The sequence below is a fragment of the Mus pahari genome, chromosome 19, assembly GCF_900095145.1.
Source record: "Mus pahari chromosome 19, PAHARI_EIJ_v1.1, whole genome shotgun sequence".
NCBI lineage: Eukaryota > Metazoa > Chordata > Mammalia > Rodentia > Muridae > Mus > Mus pahari.
This window is the reverse complement of record NC_034608.1, coordinates 10,109,146-10,135,316: the sequence shown is the minus strand read 5'-3', so window position 1 is coordinate 10,135,316 and position 26,171 is coordinate 10,109,146. Positions and strand designations below refer to the sequence as shown.

The window sequence follows — 26,171 nt, the reverse complement described above, 5'->3', positions numbered from 1 at the left end:
TTGGGCAAATGGATGTATCTGGAGGATATCATCCTTAGTGAGGTAACCCAATCACAAAAGAAGTCACTAGATATGCACTCACTGATAAGCGGATAATAGCCCAGAAACTTAGAATACCCAAGATACATTTTGCAAAAAAAAAGGTTTTTTAAGCACTCACCTTTCTTACTCTCCTTTCTATCCCTCATCTCTCTCTCTCTCCCTTCCCCCTCTTTCCATGTGGCCATGGCCAGCCTCTCTCCCTCTTTCTATCTTCTTTCTCCATGACTTTCTAGAATAAAGCTCTAAAACCATAAAAAATGAGAGCAAATTATTTATTCCATTAGTCCCATCCATCCATGACTAAGTCCCTTGTACATGTGGCTGCTCCATCACAGTATGTTGCAACAAGTAGACTCTAATCAGAGGGTGAATAGATGGGGGCCATCATATCTTCTAATGTTATGAGTTAAATAAACCTCTTTTCTTTATAAAGTATCCAGCCTGGGGTATTTTGCTATAACCATTGAAAACAGAGTGATGTGACTTCTCAAGGCATGAATGGTGCTGACCAAGCTAACCGCATTGTAGAACTAATCTTCCTAGGTAACTTACAAAGGCTTCAAGACGTATAAAGATGTTCATGGTAGGTAGTGTTATCAAAAAAGAGTGGTGGATGAACTTTAAATGTTTGGGGATCGGTATAGCCTGGAAAGAGGACATTCATACAACAAGAAGACAGAAGTGGTTAAATCTATAAAGCACCCTTAGAGTATCCCACAGGCCCATGTCTATTCTATATGAATGAAGGATGTCTGATCATGAAAGGAAAAACTATGGTAGATGTCTAAATCTTTTCATAATTGGAGGAAAACACCAACATTTCAAGAACCTTACCATGCCTTCTACTGATACTGAAAAGACTGCATGTCTCTCACTGTGAACCACTACCATGGGGAAGTTCTACCACTCTGTCCAGTGAGCACCATTCCCACTCTTGTACTTCCAGGAAAAGGATGAGCTGAGATCACCCCATGTTCTCCACAGCCTACTCTAGCCCATGAGAGATTAGGAACATGAAAAGAGGAGCATTCTCACCGTGTTTATAGAGGAAGTTGTAAACTGTTCCCCACTGCCATTTGGAAATACACTTGCGAGTTTCATTCACAAAAACACAAAGGTCCCAAACTTGACCTGAAGACACAGAAATCAAAAGGTACAAAGTAAGCATCATGAGATGGCACATGCTGTCACTCCTCTAAAGTCCTGTAGTGAAGCAATGACCTTCGTAGTGACAGAGTTGAAATTAAGTGTGGAAGACCCACAGACACAATCCTAAAACAGGCATTTTCTCTATTCTGTCTCTGTCTGCCCCCCACACACACACCCTGCTTCCTCACACTCCTTCTGCTAGATTAAACAATATGTCCTCAAACTGAGTCAAAATGAAGCAATCTAAATTGCTTCTGACATGTGATTTTGTTACACTGGTAAGAAAATGTAATGGACACCAGTGGGGACGAGAGAGGAGGGGTCTGATGGTGCTGGCATTTACCCATGAACGAGTTCAAACTGTATGCGGTGGGGTCTTCTTGTGTCTTCTTGAAGCAATCCAACAGATGGTCCAGAAACTGTTCCTTTTTCTCTGGGGAGGTCTCATTCCAATTCTGGATGATCTCAGCCATCTCTATGCCAAACTCATCTGCCCCAAGAAACCCATGTGATTACCTGCTCAGGACAGACATGTACCACCTGCTGACAGCCACTGTTTGGCCTAGTCTATGTCATCTTTTGTGGTGACTTGGCACAGGCTGTGTCATAGAGCAATTTCCTCTGAGAAAATAAAAACATGCCATCATTTACGGAAGCCTATGAAAACTCAGAACGTATCAGGGCATCAGGGCTCACTGGTACACACATTCAATTGTAGAAGGGGCAATGAAGGAGAAAAGAAGGCCACATCTCCATGCAGGCTACCTGCCTGTTTGTCCGCAAATGCCCTCCACCCTTTCCTTATGCTCTCCACCCCTTAGCATCCTCACAGGAATTTGCAAGTATGTTCTCATGCACAAACCTCTCTCAGTACCCAGAGCCTGCTGAAGGGCGCAGAGCTTATCCTTGATGCTGGGGTCATCCTTATCTGTGAAATAAGTCATCACTAAATCCAAGAGCATTTTATCCACCTCCATCTTTGGTGCTTCTGAGTAGGTCACTAGTCCTAAGAAATAAAAATGCCACCAGTTGCACTACCATCATTAACTTTCCTGATACTGCTGTTGTACACAGTCCAGCTTCCATGTGTTTTACTTGCAAAGGCTCCCACCAGCGATTCCTTATACCTGAATGGTCCTCCCAGGCCCACTTGGCAGCCAACTAGCATATACAAAAGCCCACCTCCCTCATTCAATGTGGCACATGAGCACTCAAAATAGGGATTCTTTCCCTCCCCCATTACAGGTTCCTGGAATATTAAGGAACATACACACACACACACACATCCTTTCCACTTTAGGTTTCTCTGTTAGCCCAGGATCCTCAATTGCCTCATCTGTCAAAACACTTCTATGATGGAGCTAGGGCAATGGCTTCCCCCCCCCCGCCCTCTGTGTGTGTGTGTGTGTGTGTGTGTGTGTGTGTGTGTGTGTGTGTGTGTGTGTGTGTGTGTGTGTGTGTGTGTGTATGTGTGTATACATGATGTGTGGAGACCCTTTTTCTATCACTTTCTCTACTTTGTATGAATATGGAGTTTATTAATTCTACATGCTACTCAAACATTAGGATCTGAGTTCAGATCTCCAATATCTACTAAAGTGGCATATGACTGTAATCCTAGCAATGATGGTGAACACAGGAACATCCTGAAGGCTTCTGGGACAGTCAGTCAGCCCTATTAATAAACTCCCTGTTCACATAAGGTAGAGAGATAAAAGAAGGTACCAGACATCATCTTCAGGCCTCTACACAATGTGCATATATACATGCATCACACCTACACACACAAATACACACACACACACACACACACACACACAAACACATTCATAGCACATTGAGCAGTTGAGGTAAAAACAGCACTTCATAAGGTGACAATGAGCATAGCCATGATATTTTGAGACCTATGGCTGGCTCAGGCAACTTCTTATCCATATCCTTATCAGTGATTCACCATAACCAGGGTGCTTACCTTTTATAAAATTAAATTTTTCACAGAGGTTCCTGAAATAGTCTGTAAGAGGATAAAAATGCAGAATGTTTATCTGTATAATACAGACACTGGCTATGATGTTGAAATTCTTTTCTTTTTTTTTAAACACCACATATGTCTTTGGGGGGGTGTGTATGTGTGTTTTATTAGTTAATTTATTTTTTTACACTCCATATTTTATCCCCCCCCCAGCGTCCACCCTCTGACTATTCCACATCCCATACCTCCTCCCCACCCCCAGCATATCATATTGACTGGACTGGTCTCAAACTCACTACATAAACGAAGATGACCTTGAACTCCTAATCTTCCTGCTTCCATCTCCCAAGTGCTAGGATCACAGGTGTACACTACCAGGTCTACATTGAGTGTATCAAAGGCAAGTTTCTCTATGGCTGTTCCTTTGTAAGATTGGCCACAATACACTGGAGTTTTGCTGATACTGAATCTCAAGACCTAACTCCATGCCTACCTTCCAACTCTGTATGTGGAGGCTCACTGTTTATGCTGGGAATTATCTTCTACTGCTTTTCACACTATTCATCAATGCAGGGTCTCTTAATCAAACCCAGAGTGAACAAATTTGGCTACATTAGTTCCTAGTTTGATCTAGGGATTCCCGTGCCTCTGTAATCTAAGGCTAGATTTTCAGGCAGGCTGCCATGCCCACCTGGTATTTACATGGGATCTGAAGATCCAAACTTGGCCCCTCATGCTTGCATGGCAAATGCTTTAACCACTAAGCCACCACTTCAGCTCTACATCTTAAATTACATGTGCCCAAAAAGGAGTCATTTCTGAAATGATTTTCCAAATAAATACAACCTCTCCAAATAAGCGCTCACACTTCCTTTGTTGCAAAAGGACATCACTTTGCAGTCAAAGCCTGACTCTACTTGCCCACACTGGTAATAGGAAAGGCCTCTCTCATCTACTGTTTCACCTCGTGGCTGTGGGTTTTGTCTTCACACTCACCAAAATACAGATTCATTCTGCCTGGTTACGTTACTGCTATTATATATTGGTCAGACTTTATTACTATGGTCTGGGCTCTGCTCTAAGAACCTTATACATTAGGTCTTTTTAAACTCTCACCTCTTACACATGAAGCTGGGGATACTACTGTCTCTATTATAGGAGGCATTGTGTCAAAGAGCATTTGGTTAGCCAAAGCATATATCATACTGATCAGAGCTATGATGTGGCTCCAGGCACAAACTGCCATCCATTCCTACATCAGTGCTCACAGGATAGTGAGAGCAGGGAAGGAACTCGCCATTTTCATGATGCAGTCGCTATCAAATAAAAAGCTCAAGTTGGAGACTGAAGAGATGGTTCACTTCCAAATGATACAGGTTCAATTCCTAGCAGCCCTATGGCAGTTCAAAACAAGTTTAACTCCAATTCCAGAGAGTCTGATGCCCTCTTCTGGCCTCTACAGCCACAAGGCACACATGTAGCACATAGACATACGTGCAGACAAAACACCCACACACGTATAAAAAATGATGTTTTAGGGTTGGTTTTGTTTGTTTGTTTGTGGTTTTGTTGTTGTTTTGTTTTGTTTGGACAAAGTCTTTCTATGTAGTCCTGGCTGTCCTGGAATTCCCTATGCAGGCTAGGTTGGCCTCAAACTCACACAGAACTCCTGCCTCTGCCTCCCAAATGCTGAGATTAAAGGTATACACCACCATGCCTGGCAAAACAAATAAAATTTTGAATTCAGGTGATGACACCATCCACACAATCTTTGGGATTGTGGTATGGATTATGTAAGAGAACAGATAATAACTGCTAATGTCTCCTAGTGCTATTACAGGCCAGGCTTCATTCTGAGCACTTTATAGGAATTCACTGTCTGAACCCTTACAACTACTGCTGTCATCATCAGTGTGGTGTAGATGTTGCAACTGAGGTACAGAAAGGCTGGGTAAGACAGCTCACATGTAACTAAGGCACCCCGCACCCAGCTACTCTGCAGCCATCCTGACTGCCCTCATGGAGGCTTGAGAGATAGCAGTAACATCTGGACAATGACAATACTTTCCTCTTCTGTCACAAGAAAGTGCAGGGAAGTTTCTTTAAAAGATATCTCTAGGATTGGTCCATGGAATCCCCTCAAATACTCACTCAAAACATATGTCTTAATTTCTTTAATACCAACAAAAGCAAAAGCACTTCCCCATAAACCTGTAAAGAAGAGAGAAAAAAACTAAGACTTCTTGTAATTGAAGTGAACCGATAGGGTTGTATTATTACATTTCAATCCTGCTTCCTGTAGTAGACAGAGGCAGACCTGAAATGTGGACAACAGTCAAGGGGGTTAGCAGTTCTAGTCTCAACACAATGTTAGCACAGGGGTGAAAATCTTGGAAATGGGAGACAGAGGAGTTATAGCCAAACTGTAAATATATAAAAAGCAACAAAAGACCCTACTTCAGTTATTAGATAGATGAAAGTGCCATTTTCAGTTGAAGATGATAGAGAAAAATACCAGTTTTGTTTCTGTTTCTATCCATGCAGAACTAGGCATCCATGATGGACTTCATAATATATCACAAAATTATATGACAACTGGTCATGGTGGTACACACCTATAATCCTAGTACTTGGAAGATGGATGCAGAAGAAATAGAAGTTCAAGACTAGCGCATCAGTCACACAGTTTTAGTTCAAGATCAAAATTGAATATCTAAGACCCAGTCTCAAAGAACAGCAAAAATTTTTTTCCTAAATGAATGGATATATGACTCTACTTGAAATCCTAGCATGTGCTGGTCACTGGACTAGTGTTTTAGATGTGAATTGCATGTAACTCCCATAGACACATTCTAAATCTATTTCTCAGTAGCTGTAACCTTGGATTTAGCCATCTTCTTTGAGCATTTAGTAAGGTGCCAGGTATCTGTCAGGTAAGGGAGTCCCTGAGAGATGCTTAAAGTGTTTCTCTGGAAGCCCAGACACTTCTCCTTCTCTAGTAGCAATGAAGGAGTAGAGTAGAGGTAGAATCTCTGGGACGTCATTCTTGTCCAACATCAACTTCTCACCTTCATTGAATTCCACCTGATCCCTTACTTACCTCTCAGGAAAGTCAAGTCTCTCTCAGGCTTAGATGTATCCAGTTTTCCATTCTCAAATCTGCTTCCAAACTCTGTGATGTGGACATAAGCCCCAAGTGCAGGGTAGCCAGCATGATGAGGAGTGAATTCAAACCAGGAATCTGGGGAGGCAAAACGAAGGAAAACTACAAGCTCTGAGACTGAAACAAGTGCTGGGTGTGGGGAATCCATAGAGTATGGAATGCCAACCAAGAGACTACCATATAGCGATGGGCCAACTGATCTCAAATTATTGGGGATCCTTCCGCATGTGTCTGAGAGCCTATTCAGATGGAAATGTGTCATTATTTCAAAAGAACCCTGTTATCATTACTGCCCATATCTTAAGCCCCTTTTCCTCCACTTCATAACATCTGCAACTCCAGAATGTGGAATGATGATGACTCTAGAAACACTATGACATGAGGATTACCTGGGGCACTGTCGAATGGATGAACTATTTATTGGAAGAAGGAAAATCACATGACCATGTCTGTTCTAAAAACTTCTATCAGGTAGCTGTGGAAGAAGCAGATGACATGGTACAGGTAGACCAGTGAGGAAGTAATTAAAGAATACTCAAGAGAGGTGCTGGAACTTGGTCTGAGATGTATTCTGGATTGTGGAGAAGGTAAACAGAGGGTTGAGTGAGAAATGTCATGGACTAGAGGTCACATTGGTTTTGACAGGATGTTTGGAGAGAGGGCAGCTATTCATATATTCTTGACTAAATAATTGTCTTCCTCTATGAGGAAAGACTACCTTCTCCAAATGAGTACATAGCTCAGGAGAGACACATATAGAGTAGATAGGGTGGAAGGAAAATCCTGGTTAGCTATCCGAATTAGTCAAAACAACCCTGATAACTAATGGAGTGACAGATGTTAAGACCAAATTAACTTTACGGAACTGCTGGGAGAGGGTCTATGAAAAGAGGAGGTTAGCCCTACCTACTTAAGTGCAAAAGCTATACAAGGACTATGCTGATGAGTTTCATCCTTAAACCTGACATAGCCCAGAATACCTGTTAAAAGATTTTTAATGATTAATAGATCAGGTTAGTCTATGGGTATGACTGTGGGAGCATTACTTGATTTCTGATATGGAAAAACCCAGCCCATTGTAAGTGTCACTTATTCCTTGGCAAACTCAGTATAAATGGAAGGAAAGCCAGCCCGGAACACACAAGTAAATAAGGATCCACCCAGCTGCTCTTGACTGTGGATGTTGAGTTCCTGACGTGACTTCCTTTTAATAATAGGCCATAACCTGGACCTAGAAGCCAAATGAACCTTTTGCTTCCTAGGTTGCTTTTCACTACATTATCAAGGACCCACACTGGGAGGAGAGAAATGGGGCAATAATCCCAGGAACTTCTCAGCTTTAGGATGCTAAAGTGAGTGAGCACCGGAACATTACCTACAAGGACACACTCATCAAACAAATAAAGGCATTTTATATTAAGTAAATAAGATGAAAAATTATTGATCCCAGGACAAAGACTGTGGATTGAAACACTAGGAAAGCCACCAGCACTAGGGTAGTTATTGGAACCATTGAGATGGTGACAAGTAAGTACTCAAGAGTCATGCAACTGTATTTCCAACCTGGATCTCTCACCTAGCCCATATTACAGCTTCCTTCATCACCCAAACTAAGTATTTGCCCTCTGGTGGTTTTTGAGACTACTGTTTGCTCTTGTATACTTTGAGCATCCTATCCTGAAAGCCCCTTTTCCATGAGTCCTTTGCTTCTGGGCCCCCCAAAAGGCAGTCTAGGGGAAACATCTATACATTCTACTTATTTATATATATATATTCCCTGCTCAGTGCCTTTCATTCCCTTGCTACCTCCCATCCCCTCCAATTTTTTGCTTACTCTTATTTTTACATTTCTTCCAATCAGCCAGAAGGTCCTCATCAATGGCTGCAAAGATGGGATAGGGCAGCACTCCTTCTTCCACTTGCTCCTTTAGACTGGACAATTTCAATTCCTGAAGCTTTGGAGAAAAAAAGCACCACCCAGATTGAATAGGGTAGAAGCACATGGTTTAGAAGAATATGGTTTTGTCTCTCCAAAATGAGTAGAATATTTGTACACTGTACCCCTAGTTCTAGAATATTCTTTCTTTCTTCTTCATCTAGAAACCCATTCCTACGTGTGTGAAAGTCAGAGGACAACTTACAGGAGTAAGTACCATGCCAATTCCTGGGATCAAATTTAGATCTTCAGGCCTGACTGCAGTGTCTTTCTTTGCTGTGCTATCGTAACAAGCCTCCTGTTCTTACTTTTCTGTGTAGAGAACAGACAGAGTAAGGTAGGGTACCCTCAAAGGATGAGAGTGGGTAAGAGTCCAAGAGACCACTGTAGAGGAAAACAGTCTCACTAGATGAGAGTGAACAGAAAGATCACGTCACTCCTCATCTGGCAGAATTTCATCCTCCTTCATACAACAGTGCTCATTTGCCTCTGCCTCAAGGTACTGACCACCAGTATTCTGCTCTTCATTTCTGTGAGTTTTACTATCTTAGACGCCTCAAAAGAAGTGAAATCATATAACTGGTCAGTATGACTTAGTATAACTGAAGGGGATAGATCTCATGTAAAATATTCTTCTCATCCACCTCACACAATCAAAACAACAACAACTACAACAACAACAACAACACAAGAAGCACAACAAATTTCTGCAGGAGATGAATATGCTTAGCACTTTGATCATGAGATAATACACAGGTAAGTGCATGAGTCCAAACTCATCAAAATGTGCTTGAAATATATTCATGTGTTCAACTCTGCCTGTTTTAGTTATATTTCAAACAAGTTAAAAATTAAGTTAAACTTTGAGAGGGAGGGAAGAAGGGAGAAAGAGAAGCAAATGAGGGAGGGAGGGAGGGAGGGAGGGAGGGAGATATCAAAGTATGGGAAAGAGAGAGGACAAAGAGGGGTTTGGAAAGATGTCTCGGAGATTATGAGCATTTTCTGAAGACCCATTCCAGGGCCCATGAGGCAAGGGATAACAGTTCCCTCATCTAGTTTCCATGCTTGTAGCATACAGGTGGGTAAAACACTTATATGTAAATTAAATAAAAGTAATTTTAAGGGAGAGGAGAGAGAAGAGTTGGATTGACACAAAGGATAGTAAGAAAGAAGAAAGAAGGATGGGAGGAAGGTAGGGACAGATAAGAGGAAAAATAAATAGACTGTAGGTAGGTACCTGGTCCATTTTGACATTCCTTTTTTCTTTGTTTTTTAAGATTTATTTATTTATTTTATGTATATGAGTACACTGTAGCTGTACAGATGGTTGTGGGCCATCATGTGGTTGCTGGGAATTGAACTCAGGACCTCTGCTCACTCTGGCCCTGCTTGCTCTGGCCCAAAGATTTATTACTATATGTAAGTACACTGTAGCTGACTTTAGACACACCAGAAGAGGGCATCAGATCTCACTACGGATGGTTGTGAGCCACCATGTGGTTGCTGGGATTTGAACTCAGGACCTTTGGAAGAGCAGTCAGTGCTCTTAACGGGTGAGTCTCACCAGCCCCATTTTGACATTTCTAAATAACATCTGTTCCCCTAGGATCCACAGTCTGGAAGAAATTCTAATAGTATCATTGGAAACATCCAACTTCTTTTCTATTTTTATGTCAACCTCACAGTTCAGGCTAGGTTTGTTCCTCTCATTTCTAAGAATGGGTCCATGTTCAACCCAATCTAATCAAACTATAAAATTGAGGAGAAATCCACTGGACAAAGACCTCATTTGGGAATGACTTCCCATGGACATTCTAGACTCTCCTATGAGAAATGCACCCATGATGCATTCAATCTGGTAGTCCTAGGTATTTGGATCATAACAGCCATCTGATATGAATTGAGCAGATCAGGGGATGTGCTCAGACAACCTGAGGTTGGATCCTAGAGCCAGTTGGCTGGAGGGTCTGCAGGTAACCATAGTGGTACTCTGGGGCTGGAGAAAATATTTCCCACTAAGAATGTGGAGATGCAGAAAACTCCATTCTTTCTGAGGTAAAGAATAAAATATGAATACAAAAAGAGAAAAGTAAATTTAAGAAAGGAAATGACCAATGACAGGGATGGAAAAACAGTTTCCTTGGAACCTCTTGTCTTTGCATGTTCTTAGATGTTCCCAATAATTTCTACTTATTTTACTGCACAAATGAGTCAGATCCTGATTCTTCTATTTACAACCAATCAACCCTGGGATGCTTTTAGTCTGTAGGTAAAAGCCCTAAGTGCCCAGATTTGGATGATCTGAAAGAGGAGATTGGTCAAGTTGTTTGGAACCATGCATTCTCTGCTGGGAATGACTTACTTCTCTGATTTGTCTGGAAACAATTAAATAGGCCCAAAAGTCAGTCAGGGAGTAATTCTCCTCCTTCGATGCCCGGATGGCTTTCGTTAGGCTCTCACCAAAGTCCCACTCACTCTTCTCATACCGATGTTTCAGTTCTTCTATCCATTCCATATTTCCATTCTTGGTGTAGAGTGAAGACAGTGCCCTGGGAACAAAGAGAAGTGATAAGTTGGTGATCGGAATTTTGAGCAATGACGGTTAGAGAACGGATGGCCCAGGATGCCATTGTTTCTATGTCCTTGATGACAAACTGGGGAAAGGATGATTAACTGTTAAAAAGGAAGTTAGGGATGATAAACAAGGACCGGAGTACATGGACAGCCTCTGTGTGATTCTTTTAATTAATACGTAGGCCAATGAAAGCAAGATGGAAGAAATAAATTATGATATAATATTAGAATCCTACCAGATTGCTGATCTTCCCATGTCACAGACACAGTCAGGCACCTACTAAAAGCATAATCTCTGAATATCTAATGAACATATTTCCAAGTTCCAGGATCTCTCACCTGGACAAATGAGTTTACATTGAAGACACACATCCTGCTCCCCAACTGCATCCAGATTGGGAATCGAACGGCTGCACCCCGTCTCACAGCGAAACCTTCCTCTGGGACCTACAAGAAGGACCCTGACTCTGTAACCTGACTCCTGTTTCATGAGGTTCCATTTATCAATTTTTGATCTTACAGCCTGAGCCACTGAAGTTTTCTTTAGCAAATTTCCCAGCATACCAATGAGTTCGAGGCTCTTTCCCACTTTCTCTTCTACTAAATTCAATGTCTCTGGTTTTACGTTGAGGTCCTTGATCCACTTGGACTTGAGCTTTGTGCAAGATGACAAATATGTATCTATTTCCATTTTTCTACATACAAACAGCCAGTTAGACCAAAACCATTTATTGAATATGCTTTCCTTTTTCCATTGTATACTTTTGGCTTCTTTGTCAAAGATCATGTGTCCTTAAGTATGTGGTTTTATTTCATGGTCTTCAATTCTATTCCATTGATCAACCTGTCTGACTCTGTACCAATACCATGTAACTTTTATCAATATTGTTCTGGAGTATAGCTTGAGGTCAGGGATGGTGATTCCCACAGAAGTTCTTTTATTGTTGTTTTCTCTATCCTGGGTTTTTTGTTTTTCCATATGAAATTGAGAATTGCTCTTTCCATGTCTTTGAAGAATTGTGTTAGAATTTTGATGGCGATTGCACTGAATCTGTAGATTGTTTTTGGTAGGATGGCCATTTTTACTATATTATTCCTACCAATCCATGAGCATGGGAGAACTCTCTATTTTCTGAGGTCTTCTTCAATTTCTTTCTTGAGAGACTTGAAGTTCTTGCCATACAGATTGTTATGGTTTGTCAGTGTTTAGTCCAGGGAGTGGCATTATTAGAAGATGTAGCCCTGTTGGAGTAGGTGTGGCCTTGTTGGAGTAGGTGTGTCACTGTGGGTGTGGGCTCTAAGATCCTCATCTTAGTACCTGGAAGCAATATTCTGCTAGCAGCCTTTAGATGAAGATGTAGAACTCTCAGCTCCTCTGCACTATGCCTGCCTAGATGCTGCCATGTTCCCGCCTTTATGATATGGGACTGAACCTCTGAACATGTAAGCCAACCCCAATTCAATGTTGTTTTTATAAGAGTTGCCTTGGTCATAGTGTCTGTATTCAGCAGTAAAACCCTAAGAAAGACACAGATCTTTCACTTGTTTGGTTATAGTTACCCCAAGATATTTTATATTATTAGTGAATATTGTGAGTGGTGTTGTTTCCCTAATTTCTTTCTCAGCCTGTTTATCCTTTGTATAAACGAAGGCTACTGATTTAATTTTATACCCAGCCACTTTGCTGAAGTTGTTTATCAGCTGTAGAAGCTCTCTAGTAGAATTTTGGGGGTCATTTATGAAAACTATCATATCATCTGCAAATAGTGATGCCCTGACTTCTTCTTCACCAATTTGTGTCCCCTTGATCTCCTTTTGTTGTCTTATTGCTCTAGCTAGAACTTCAAGTACTATATTGAATAAATACAGGGAGAGTTGGCAGCCTTGTCTTGTCCCTGATTTTAGTGGGATTGCTTCAAGTATCTCTCCATTTAATTTAATATTGGTTGTTGGTTTACTGTATATTGCTTTTAATATATCTAGGTCTAGGCCTTGAATTTCTCATCTCAAGTATTTCAATACTTTTATCATGAAGGGGTGTTGTATTTTGTTAAAAGTTTTTTCAGCATCTAATGACATGATCATGTAATTTTTTCCTTTAAGTTTATTTATATAGTGAATTACACTAATTGATTTTTATTTTTTGATCCAACATTACATTCCTGGGATGAGCCCTACTTGATCATGATGAGTGATCGTTTTGATGTATTCTTGGATTCAATTTGCTAGAATTTTATTGAGTATTTTTGCATCAATATTCATAAGTGAAATTGGTCTGAAGTTCTCTTTCTTTGTTGGGTCTTTGTGTGGTTTAGGTAAAAGAGTAATTCCTGTCTCATTCCTGAGCCCTGAACTTTGCTAGAATCTGTGTGTCAAAGGCATTAATAAATGAGAACATCTTTCAAACATTCATGTATTTTAACTGGCTCCCCAGTTTGTGGCACTGTTTGAGGAGGTTTTGTAACCTTCAGTAAGTAGAACCTTGCTGTAAAACACATCACTGAGGATGAGCTTTGAGGCTTCATAACTTTACCTCACTTCTCTCTGCTTTGTGTTTGGGTTGAAGATGTAATCTCTCAGCTTCCTGTTCCTGCATAGCCTGTTGCTATGCCTCGCCCACTACTACAGACTCTCCCTCTGAAGCTAGAAACTCTTCTTACTATGAGTAATTTTGAGCATAGTATTTTATCACGGCAACAAAGAAGTAACCAATATAGTAACTTATAATGAATTTCTAACCCCACAATCCATGTCAGTGTCCCCTTGGATCCCACATCTGGGATTGAATCCCAATCTTATACTTGACAGAGAGGCAGATAGTATTTTTTTTTCCAAATGAACATGTCAAATATGTGACCATTACATTATTCTTCTAGCTTGGTTTCTATTGCTGTAATAAAATGCTAACAAAAGCCAACGTTCAGAGACAAAGTTTCACTTGGCTTACAGGCCACATTATAAACCACTGCTGAGGGAAGATAAGGCAGGAACCCTGGCAGGGCAGGAACTGATAAAGGGTTCATGGAGGAGTGCTTGATCTCCACAGCTTGCTCCATAGTATTGCTCGCATTAGGCTGGGTTCTCATTCATTAAACATTAATTAAGTAAATGCTCTCACAGACTTCTCTACATGCCAATCTGATGAATTGAGGGCTCAGTTGAGGATCCCTCTTTCTGAGTGATTATGGTTTGTGCTGAGTTGCCAAAAACCAACCAGAACAATCATCTTCATAATTAGCCATCAAATGGAACAACAGTGCCTTCCTCAGAATCAGAAAGGTATTCAAAAGGTTTGTATTCTCAAATAACCTACCAACTTTACACTTTTAATTTTCTTTAGCTGATCTAAAGTAAGCAAACTGAGAACATTCCTAAATGAGAGAGAGGTTTTCCGAGGGAAACTACTGACCAGTTGCTATATGAAAATTTGATATCGGCTGTTTTGGTAAGTGTTTTTAAGTTTTCATTTTTAATTTGTATCTGGGTGTGTATGTGTTCTCATGTGCATGCATGGGTGAAAAGGAGTACAAATGTACATGTGTACATCCATGTTGAAGCCGCAGGACAATATTAGCTGTCATTCCTCAGAAGTCATCCACCTTGGTTTTTTTTGTTTTTGTTTTTGTTTTGACATGGTTTCTCACTAGCCTGGACCTTACTGATTTTCATACAATGCTAATTGACTAGTGAACTCCAGGGATCCACCTGGCTCTACGTCTCCAGTGTTGACATCACAAGCAGGTACCACAATACCCAGCTTTTTAGACCATGGATTCTGAGGATCAATCTCTGGTCTTGTACTCACAATTTACTTACTGAATTGTCTTTCTAGCCTTCGTGATGTTAATCTTCATTGTCAGCTTGACATAATTTAGAATCACCCAGGAGATACATCTCTGGGTAGCCTGAAAGGGCATTTCAGGGAAGTAGGAAGATGCACACAACAGTTGTTCTCAACGCTCCTAATGCTGTGACCCATTAGTACCGTTCATGTTGTGCTGACCCCTAACCATAAAATTATTTTTGTTACTACTTCACAACTGTAATTTTGCTACTTTTATTAATCTTAATATATTTGGGGATCTAAGTTTACCAAAGGCATCACAAGATGCAGTTAAGACTGCTGACCTAGAATGTGGAAGGCACCAATCCATGTGCTGATGTCTTGGACTAAATAAAAAGGATTAAATGACCAGATAGCCAGAATTCATCTCTCTATGATTCTTTCTTTTCAGCTTGGTTCTATTTTTAATAATATGCATACATATATCTGTGTGATGGTATGTGCATATGAGTATAGGTGCCTGCAGAGACCAGAATAGTATCAGATGCCATGAAGAATTACAAGTCATTGTGAAACCATCTGACATGGGTGCTAGGAACTAAACTCAGATCTTTAGGAAGTGAGGTAAGTGCCATCTCTCCAGCCCTTCTCTTTGCTTCTGGAATGAAGATATGTGTGATCAGCTGCCTCATGTTCCTGTTGCCATGCTTTCCCTACCAGGATGGGCCATACCTCTGCAAACTGAACCAGAAAAACCTTTCCTTCCTTGAGTTACTTTTGTTGAATACTTTCTATTGAAAGGAGAGACAATAACTAATACAACAGGGAGCTGCCCCACCATTAAGTACTACATTTCTGCTATCTGTTACCTCCATGTACCACTCATTCTCCACACATTTAGTTTAAAAGCTTGTATAGTGGTATCTATTACTGGAAATGCCCAAGATTGATTAACAGTATCTGCTCTGAGCTTGAAATCAGGAGGCGCAAATCATGATTAAAAGTGTCTGCCCAGGGCTCAGAATAAAGCTATAAGGCGTGAGTCCTTCTGAGCCCTTTAGAATAAGAATGTCCTACACAGATTTAACACAATAGTCTCTCATAAAGACAAAAAGATCATAGGTGTTGTTTTCCATCAACCTAAAAAATAAACACTGCAGTTGAACCTGTATACCCTAGAAATGAGGCAGTGGTGGAGTGAGAAGCAGAAGGAGATGAATGAAGTACTAGGTTGATATGAACAAAAAATTGCATTATATGAATTGTGGAAATGTAACAAAGTCCCTTCTGTTGTACAACTGATATAATATTTAAAAAGGAACTTTGGACCTGGTGAAAAGTTGAATAGTGTTTGCTATGCAAGCATGAGACCTGTGCTTGAATCACCAACACTCATGGAAAAAGTATGCATGGATAAACATGCCTGCACCTGAAGCACTGGAAAGCACACATAGGTAGATCCTACATCTAGTTTGGCCAAAACTATGAGCTTTAGGCTCATTAAGAAGCCATGTTTCACAACAATAAGGTAAAGAACGACAGTGGAAGACACTTGAAGTCTGCCTTGTTCTAGCCTCAACATGACTCCATAAAAGCGTACACAGCCCGCACAATCCAACACCACACAAGCAGTGACAAATCTCTGGGTATCTGTGACAGTATTTACAGAGACATTGAAAAGGGATGAGAAGATACCCCTTGAATGCTATCATACCATTTCCCCCAGGCTGGAGCCAAACTGAAGCTGAGCTGAGCTGAGAACCAGCACACCTCCCTTCATTTCACAGAGGGCTCTTCCTGCCAGGACAAACAATGCTCTCAAGCTGAGAATCAATGCAAATCTTTCCTTCTTTAAGCTGCTTTTGTCTGATATTTTGTTAGCCAAGAGGAATGAAAATACAACTGATCAGTATACAACAAATCCTATACCAAAATACCGCACCATACAACATGAAATAAAGAATTATCACCTGTTCATTTAAGAAAACGAAAATCAAAGGCAGCATGTCTGGAGGAAGAGACATTCATTAGAATGTCTTAGATTCATTAGAAGAGATCTCATTCTAATAGTGGAAAACATGGTGCATCTTTGCATCCAAACTCAACACTTACCAAGTGGACCCAGAGACCCCTGCGAGGTATGTGACAGCATCCAACAGGCCAAGTTCTTTCATCTCACTCAGCACACCAAGATAAGCGATATGGGCCCGCAGCCCCCCGCCAGAGCCCAAGACAGCAATGACTGGAGCCTGGGCATTGGAAAAATAACAATAAGTGGACAATGTAAGGAGCAAGAGCATATCTAACATCCTGCTTAGGTGGGGTGAAATCTGCCCCACATTACTGCTCTAGTAGGATAAGTCTACACCTATTTACATACACTACCCTGCTCATCCCAGAGGAGTTGAGCTGCAGACTCTGGGGACAGCACAGGCAATCCCTCCAGTGTGGCCCTCACTTGCACTCACCTGGTCAGCTTGGATGTTGAGCCTTTGTAGAGCCTCCAAAACCTTGGGACTGCGTTTGTGCACAGCCGCCTTTTCTTCTTCCTGGAGTCCAGTGGCAAAGCAGACCCCAGAGCTTCTGGAGACAAAAGGAAAACAGGAAACTTCAGAAATTTTTCAGTGAGAATGAAAACATAGAAAGGGCTTTGGAGGACACCATTCTAGGTGTCCTCCAAAGAGTAATCTATCAGTTGCAGGTTGCTTAGGAGCAAAGGTGGTCAAGGGCTCAGAGTTTACAATATGTATCAGATATTTAAAACATAAACTCAAGAGCATCCAAGGGCCAGTCAAGATGGCTCTTAAGGTAAAGGTGTCTGCCAATCATTCTTGACCTAACCACACAGTAAAGGAACTGACTTGCCCTAGTTGTGCTCTGACCTACACAAGCACTGTGGCATATAAGTGCAAGCATGCAGGCAAGCGTGTACTCACACACATATACACAGAAAACAAACAGATGATAGATTGATGAATAAATAAATTAGTGTGATTTGAACCAGAGACACAAATGTCTCTGAAGAAGTTGCCCTACCCGTAATTAAATACATTTCTGCTGTTACCTCCACCTTCCATCCATTCCCCACACTGTTACTTTAAAAGTTTATATAACTTTATCTGTAACTGAAAAGGTGCAAGATCAATTAACAGAGAGAGGAGAGAGAGAGAGAGAGAGAGAGAGAGAGAGAGAGAGAGAGAGAGACAGAGAGAGACTGATTGATTGCTGCTAATAGCCAAGAACTGAAAACAACATAGATATCCCTAAACCAAAGAATGGATTTTTTTTTTAAGTGGCATATTTACACAATGGGGTTTTAGTCAGCAGTTAAAAACAAAAAAAAAAACAAAATGCCTTCATAAAATTTGCAGGCAAATTGATGGAACTCAAAAAAAAAAAAAATCACCTGAGGTAACCGAGACCCAGAAAGACATAGTGTGTACTCACTTATAAGTAGATATTAGCTATTATGAATGATCAGACCCAGAATGGCTAAATAATAAGGAAGGCTCTAGGGAGACTCACGGAACTCCCTGGAAGGGAAATAGAATAGCTTTTGTGGTGAACTGGGGGTGGGAGGGTAGAGATAGGAACAGAAGGGATCTGGTAAGGGACAGAAGGATGAAGAGTGAGAGTATGGGGAGATGGAGGGGCATTTGAGGGAGCGATCTGGATACCTAGTGCAATGAAAACCTCCAGGAATCTATGAGTATAACACTAGTGAGGACTCCTAGTAATGGAGGATGAAGAGCCTAAACCAGCCATCTCCTGGAACCAGGCAAGACTTACAGTGCTGAGACTGGAACACCAACCCAGCCAAAAAAAAAAAATCTTTTGACCTACAACCTGGCCTACCAGCAATCCCAAGGTATGAGAGGGAGACCATAGCAGACACCGTTTGGATGGTCAGAAACTGGAAGTTGGATAGTCCAGAGACCTATGGCAGAAAACTAAACAGGATTGACCAAAGGGAGGCAGGGGAGTGTCAATGAAATCATTACTAATATTCTACTCTTGTCATAGACTGGGCCCTAGTCCAATTGCCATCAAAGAGGCTTCATCTAGCAACTGATGGGAGAGGACAAAGACACACACCCAAACTAGGCAGTGAGGAGGGAAAGGAAGATGAGTTGAGACACCACAAGAACATGGCCCACAGAACCAACTACTTAGGACACATAGGAGCTCACAGAAAATGATGTGGGTGTCACAGAACCCACAAGGGCCTATGCCAGGACCACTGAATATGTAATAGTTGTTTAGCTTGGGGTTTTTATGGGATTCTGAGCAGTGAGAGTGGGGGTATCTCTGACTCTTGTGACCCTTTTCCTCATACTGAGGTGCCTCATCCAGCCTTGATATGAGGATTTGTGCCTAGACTTATGGCATATTGTTGATCTGTGTTGAGTTGTTATCCCTGGGAGTTCTGATGTTTTCTGAAAGGAAACAGGACCAGTGGGTCCTGGGAGTTTGTGTTTGATTCCTGGGACCTATATGGTAGAAGAAAATTACTCCCGTAAGTTATCCTTTGATTTACACAAATCTGCCATGGCATAGGCATACCCCTTCTCTCACACACAAAATAAATGAATGTGATAAAAAAAAAAAAAAAAAAAAAACCTTTAAAAGTTAATCATGTTCATGACTCACCGTGATTTGGGTGACTCTGCAGAGCTCATCTTCCTGACTTGTTCTACTTTCAATGTTGCTTTCTCCTGTGGCACAGTCACAACCTACTTTGTTGTGGGATGATGGAGTTCTGAGGTGAGTACTGGTTCTACCTGTGGACCCTGTAGGAATGGACCTAGATGAATAGTCCTTAAGGCACATTAACCCACCAGTCTAGCCTTATTTTGTAGTGAATATCTGATAAATGTCATAATGTCATGAATGAATTCAAATAGCCATTTAAAACAATTGAAGTCTGGCAAAGAAAAAAAAATGTAACTAGGTCCTTGTGGAAAGTTTGTTGAACATACATTGGAAGATTCTATCTTTAAACCAGATGTTTCTGTCTTTTCAGCCATTGGCTCCTCAGCCCTGAGGATAGTGGTTCCATCATATTCTGGCTATTGTAATAGCTGCTGGTAGGATAAGGTTAAGCTTATCATGAACACACTACCCTCTTGAAGGCTATTCCACACTGTTTCTTCTTACCCTACCAAACTTGCTGATGGACCCTGGGGAGGAGGTTCATTGTACCTACACCCCAACCATGAAGAGCAGTGGGCTCTAGTGCTGGCTGTGAATCCTGACCTGTCCTTGCCCTGCCCCAATTTAGAAACTCCTTCCTTCTGAAAGATGCTTCAGAAGTTGCTAAGAGATGGGCTAGGAGACCTTGACACTTGGACCTGTCCAGTTTCTCCAAAAATATTTATCTAACCACTTTTCCCTTGTGATGAAAACAAATTACACCACACTAAATTAGCTCGAGAGGGGGAAAACTACCAACTGAGAGTTACCATTCTCAGTGACCATCAGCAGTGATATAATTCATGAACCCTACACAACAGTTGATTTTAGTTTCAATGTGATTGGTTGCTTTTATTCTACTTACCAATTGTTCCATCCCTGTACTAGCTGAGTTTCTCTAGCAACTTAACTGCTCATTGCTAACTGCTCACTGTTGGGGAGTCAATTTACAGACAGCTTCAATGACACAAACACATAAAAAGGAAAGTTTGGTAAAAAGATTTTGGTACTTACAGACCTTGGGGATGCTCAGCAGGCCTCCTGAAGAGAGGAAAGATAGATGGAGAAGAGTGGCAACCAGCAATATATACTGGGGGACTAGGTTGTGAGTTGCTTCAAGGTGGCAAACAAATGCCTGGGTGGTGAATTTAAAGGAAGCCCAGCCTACGGAGGGGAGGGGAAGGGTGCTTTCTAGTTTTTATCACTATTGCAAACTGGTACCCTTTGGGCGTGGCAAAGAACTAATTGGAAATTGTGTCAAAAGGAAATTAACTGGAAATCTTGTTCCTCAAGTTAAAGTCAAGTTTAAACTAAAAGGAGAAAGGAACAAACACTCATGTCAGAGTTGTTTTAAAACTGAAGTATTTATATTCAATTGTCTCACAAGGAAAATAGTATCCCCACTTCTGATTTTTCTGACTTTTTTCAAAACACTGTTGGATATGTATTCATGCTTTATCAAGCTTTCAGTCCCCCTAGCTTTTCTATAATAAAAACTTATACTTGAAGTAGAACATGATGTTATCTGTTACACTTGCTATGCAGAACTGAGATTATAATTTTTATTAATTAAATTTGTCCTTTAGAAGCGACAAAGAAACTGCACCTATGAAACCTCAATGTAATGGTTTTTCAAACAAGGCCTGCATAATAAAAATTAAAGTTGACATGAAAGTGTGGATGAGGGAAATCTCATATGGCCCCAACCCTAGATGAGCTATAGGCAATTAACGGTTATTGAGAGAGGGACAGTCAGTCTTCTCTTAGGATAAACCAAGTATGTTATTTAATCCCGAATGGTCAGCCCTATGCACATGTACATACGAGCATCTGCTTCCATAAGTTCTAGATGGAGAGTCTTTGATTATGATTGAGCTAGGGTTCAACCTATGACTATAATATATGAATATGAATCATTTCATTGTCTTCTTTTTTCCAGTCCTGTTTAGTTCTGCCATAGGTCTCTGGACCACATCCTTTCTCCTTTGGTCTTGTCTGCTCTTCATAGCCATTCAGTGGAGAGCTCTCTCACTATCTACCCTTTTCCTCCTTTCTTCCTTCTTTCTCCAATCTTTGTTTTGTAGTCAGTAGAACCCTGAGGGAAAACAAAAGCAGGCCTGAGACCAAATGCTGGTTTCAGAGACCCAGAGATAAACTACCAAGCCCCGGCCTGTTATTGTTTCCATACAAAATGTCACCAAAGGCACATGTTTCAACATTTGGTCCCCAGTTGATGCCACTGTTTTAAGAGACTATGGAAATTTTAGGTAACAGGACCTAGCTAGAGGTTGTAAGACCACCAGAGAGGGCCTTCCACATTGCAAACCCCCATCCCTTATAGCCTAGCTCTGTGTTCATGGGACGATTAACAAGCTGCACAGTCAATTCCAGCCCCTACAATGGGGTCCCAGCACCATGCCTTCTCTACCATAGGTTCATATCCTTAAACAATGGATCAAACGAAATCCTCTCCTCAAGCTGATTCTGTCAGATATTCTGTCACAGCTATGTGAAATACAGTCTTTGAGCTCAGATCCCTCACTTTAACAGTAGGCAAATGACTCTGATGTTCAAATGGCAAATGTGGAGTCTGCCCCAGGACTCAGCTGAACTTATCTCTCACTCTATTGTTCCAATCTCTCCTGTTCACTTCCTCTCCTGTATTCTCTTCCTCTCTCCTCCTTAGCCAAACACGCAGCACCTACATAGTTGCGTTATAATGTTGTGTAACTCTTTATTAATTTCTCAGGAAAAAATAATGTTTACTTAACAAGTCATCACCTGTACACAAGGACTTTACATAGTTGAGTTGTAATGTTGTGTAACTCTATTAATTTCTCAGGAAAAAATAATGTTTACTTAACAGGCCATCACCTGTAGACAAGGACTTTACTCAACCTACATAGTTGAGTTGTAACGTTGTGTAACTCTTAATTTCTCAGGAAAAAATAATGTTTACTTAACAGGCCATCCATCACCTGTAGACAAGGACTTTACTCCATCAATTTCTGCAGGAAACGAACTTATCACAATCCTAAAGATTATTGCCTACAGAATGGGTGTTATATGACTTCCTGCTAATTTCTCCAGAAAATACTTAACTAGCCAAAGTCTCAAGGTTATCATCTTCCAACTGCAGGCAAGAGCCATGTCTCATGCTGTATTTATATCATATATGAATAGAATCACTTATAACCTACCTTATACTCAGCAAGCAGCATCTTTTTTGTAAATCATTTATCTTACCACTTCTTATCAGGTGATAGTTTAAGTTAAACATTATAAGGAACTGATATGAAGTCTCCCTTCTATTCTTTTGGTTTGGTTTGGTTTGCTTTGCTTTGCTTTGGTTGTTGTTGTTATGGTTTTGTTGTTGTTTTGTTTTGCTTTTTGTTTTTTTAAACAGGGTTTCTGAGTAGTCCTAGCTGTCCTGGAACTCTACTGTAGACCAGATGAGGCTGGCTTCAAACTCAGACCCACCTGTTTTTGTCTCCCAAACACTGGAGATTAAAGTCATGCACCACAATCACATGGCCTTTCTCCTATTCTTAAAGAATCTACATTTTCTCAACCTTCAGTATTTTTCATGTCCTTCCAGAATTAACATGTGTGAATAGTAAATGTATCCAGTATATACATACACACTAATATACATACATATATATTACACAGACAAATGCATACACATGCACATTACATATACACACTAAAGGCATACACTATATACACATTTACTCACTACATATACACTATACACACATACCATACATACTACATATACATACCACATATACATATTATATACATGCATACACTATAATTATATACTATATACATTATTTACATATATAGTACATATATGTACTATATACCATATACACATGTATAAACTTAGGTATACAATGATATACATACACATCTGTATATTATATCTACATTAATGGACACATAACCCATTTACTCTATATACTTATATATATGCTATATATACATACATAGATCTACTAGACATTTACAGTTATATAAAATCCACACATCTAAATACAATATACTACTACATACACTATATCTGCATATATAGCGATACATATGTACATATACACATAAAACATATATACCACATATTTAAATATATGCAATATATGTGTACATATGTATTTCAGATTATGTACATATTGTGTTGGGTGGTGTGCTAGTATACATTTACCAACTATCTTTCTGTAGTGGAAAGATATTAGTTAACTTGAGTTCTTGGGATACATACTTACTATGAGCTCCAGTTTGATAGCAGAGACCCTGACTTGCAGCATCTAGTGGTTCCTGTGGTAAACCACAGGTGATTTCAAGTTACCATCATGAGGAATGTAGAATTGGGAAGAGGGCCAGCCAAAGAAGAGGAAGGAGACCAGCAGGATCAAGTACAGAAACAGGGGGATGGGGGATGGGACAGGAGGACACAACAAAAATTTTGTATAGAAATGTCACAATAAAACACACTTCTTTGAATGCCAAATTTTAAAATTATTTTTTTAAAAAGTACACAGTCTTGTTTTTAACAGTTGAGTAGTATTCCATTATGTAAATGAACCACATTTTCTGTATCCATTCTTTGGTTGAAGGACATCTGGGCTTTTTCCAGCTTCTGTCTATTACAAACACTGCTGCTATGAACATAGAGGAGCATGTGTCCTCGTGGTATGGTGGAGTATCTTTTAGGTATATGCCCAAGAGTGGTATAGCTAGGTCTTCAGGTAGAACTATTTCCAATTTTCTGAGGAAACTCCCGATTGATTTCCAGAGTGGTTGGATGGAACTAGAAATATCATCCTAAGTGAGGTAACCCAGACTCAAAAGGACATACATGGTATATACTCACTGATAAGTGGTTATTAGCCAAAAAGCTCAAAATACCTATGACACAACTCACAGACCATATGAAGTTTAACAAGAAGGAAGGCCCAAGTGTGGCTACTTCAATACCAGTTAGAAAGGGGAACAAAGTAATCACCAGAGGTAGAGGGAGGGAGGGACCTGGATGGGAGAGGGAAAGGAGAGGGGAAAAGAGAGGCAGGGGCAGGTGGTGGGCAGGGGGAGAGACAGGAGAGAAGCCCAGAAGGCCAAGAGAATGAATAGAAAAATGCTGCATGTGTGGTGGGGGGGGGAATGGGAACCTCTAGAAAGTTCTAGACACTAGGATGTGAGAGGCTCCCAGGACCCAATAGGGATGACCTTAGCTGAAATGCTAAGCGGGGAGATGGAACCTAAAGAGGCCACCTCCAGTAGGTAGACATGACCCCTATTTGAAGCATGGGGCCACCCACCCATCTTCAAATTTCTTGAACCAAAGTTATTGCTGTCTAAAGGAAATGCAGGGACAAATAGAGAAGAGGCTAAATGAAAGGCCATCCAGAGACTGCAGGCCCCAATCCCTGACACTATTACTAATGCCATGTTGTGCTTGCAGACAGGAGCTGTCCTGTGAGGGGCTCTACCAGCAGCTGACTGAGACAGATGCAGATACTTACAGTCAACAATTGGACTGAGCCTGAGGACCCCTACGGAAGAGTTAAGAAGACTGAAGGAGCTAAAGGGGATTGCAACCCTACAGGAAGTAGGAAGACCAACAGTATCAACTAACCCAGACCCCTCAGATCTCCCAGAGGCTAAGCCACCAACCAAAGAGCAAACACAGGCTGGTCCGTGGCCCCCACTACATATGTAGCAGAGGACTGCCTTGTCTGGTCTCAGTGGGAAAGGATGCACTTAATCCTATACAAACTTGATGCCTCAGAGAAATCTGAATAGGCCTGACAGCTACCAGTTACTATTTATGTATTTATTTATTTATTTATTTATTTATTTATTGGCACCATCTACCATGAAAGTGGAGAAAAAAAGAATAAAGGCATATCAGGAAAGTCAGTTTTATATTAATAGTTCCATAGTTCCAAGCAAGCATTCCTCAAACAATTAACCTGAGTTGCTGGCAAAGGGCATTGCCAACCATAGGAAATGTGCAAAGGGGTGTTATAGCCAAGATCTGAGAGACTGAAAACAGCTCAGCACACTCCAAACCAGCATTCTGTATAGTCCATTAGAAACAAGTAACAACAAAAATGAAGCAAAGGTGTCAATCTGGGTTCTCCATCACCTCAACAGCATTCACTCTTTTCTCCAAGCCAACTAAAGATAGCAACAACAGTGGAATTCCCATACTGTAACAATGATGGAATGGGGCTAACAACTGTTCCACTGCCAATCCTATAAAAGTATGTCTTTTAGCACATTTTGTATATTAACAAAATTCTCATGACCCTTAGTGGTTACTTTAACAACCCTAAAATGTGGTTCTCTTTTATGCCCATTTTACAGAGAAAGAATCAAAGATACAGAGAGTAAATGACTTGTCAGTATAGAATACTGCTATCTACTCCATACACATGTTCAACTGTTTGTTCACCATTCATTCAACTGATATTTCATACTCATGTCTACTGCAGGCATGATTATCAACTTATATGTAAGAAAACCAGGGTTTCAGTGAGATCACAAGACTTAGCCAAAACCTCCACAGGCAAGCAGCAAAGCCATGTTTCATGAGTCAAGAGTTCCTGCTCACCCAAACTAATACAGGCAGTACGGAAGCAGCACAGAACCCCTGCCGCTACAGCCCCCTGATTTTTGACAGAGAAAAATACCTCTTCAATAAGTAGTATTAGAATAACTAGGTATTCAACCTCTTCTCGGCATATACCCAGAATATCTTCCAACTGGTAATAAGGACACATGCTCCACTATGTTCATAGCAGCTTTATTTATAATAGCCAGAAGCTGGAAAGAACCCTGATGTCCCTCAATA

General features: G+C 40.7%; 1 protein-coding gene across 1 annotated transcript in view; it reads right to left on the bottom strand.

Annotated features, from left to right (window-relative positions):
- The window catches only part of Pla2g4c (phospholipase A2 group IVC), a 30,277-nt gene extending 10,978 nt beyond the window's left edge, over positions 1-19,299 (bottom strand). Inside the window, exons 1-11 of the mRNA XM_021219682.1 lie at positions 19,271-19,299; positions 17,089-17,203; positions 16,733-16,869; positions 10,625-10,811; positions 8,161-8,281; positions 6,264-6,404; positions 5,315-5,374; positions 3,164-3,205; positions 2,054-2,197; positions 1,535-1,681; positions 1,078-1,167 (exon numbers count right to left, since the gene is read on the bottom strand). Coding sequence (XP_021075341.1) covers positions 1,078-1,167; positions 1,535-1,681; positions 2,054-2,197; positions 3,164-3,205; positions 5,315-5,374; positions 6,264-6,404; positions 8,161-8,281; positions 10,625-10,811; positions 16,733-16,869; positions 17,089-17,203; positions 19,271-19,299 — 1,213 coding nt within the window. The remainder of the gene's footprint in view (positions 1-1,077; positions 1,168-1,534; positions 1,682-2,053; positions 2,198-3,163; positions 3,206-5,314; positions 5,375-6,263; positions 6,405-8,160; positions 8,282-10,624; positions 10,812-16,732; positions 16,870-17,088; positions 17,204-19,270) is intronic.
- Positions 19,300-26,171: the final 6,872 nt, after the last annotated feature.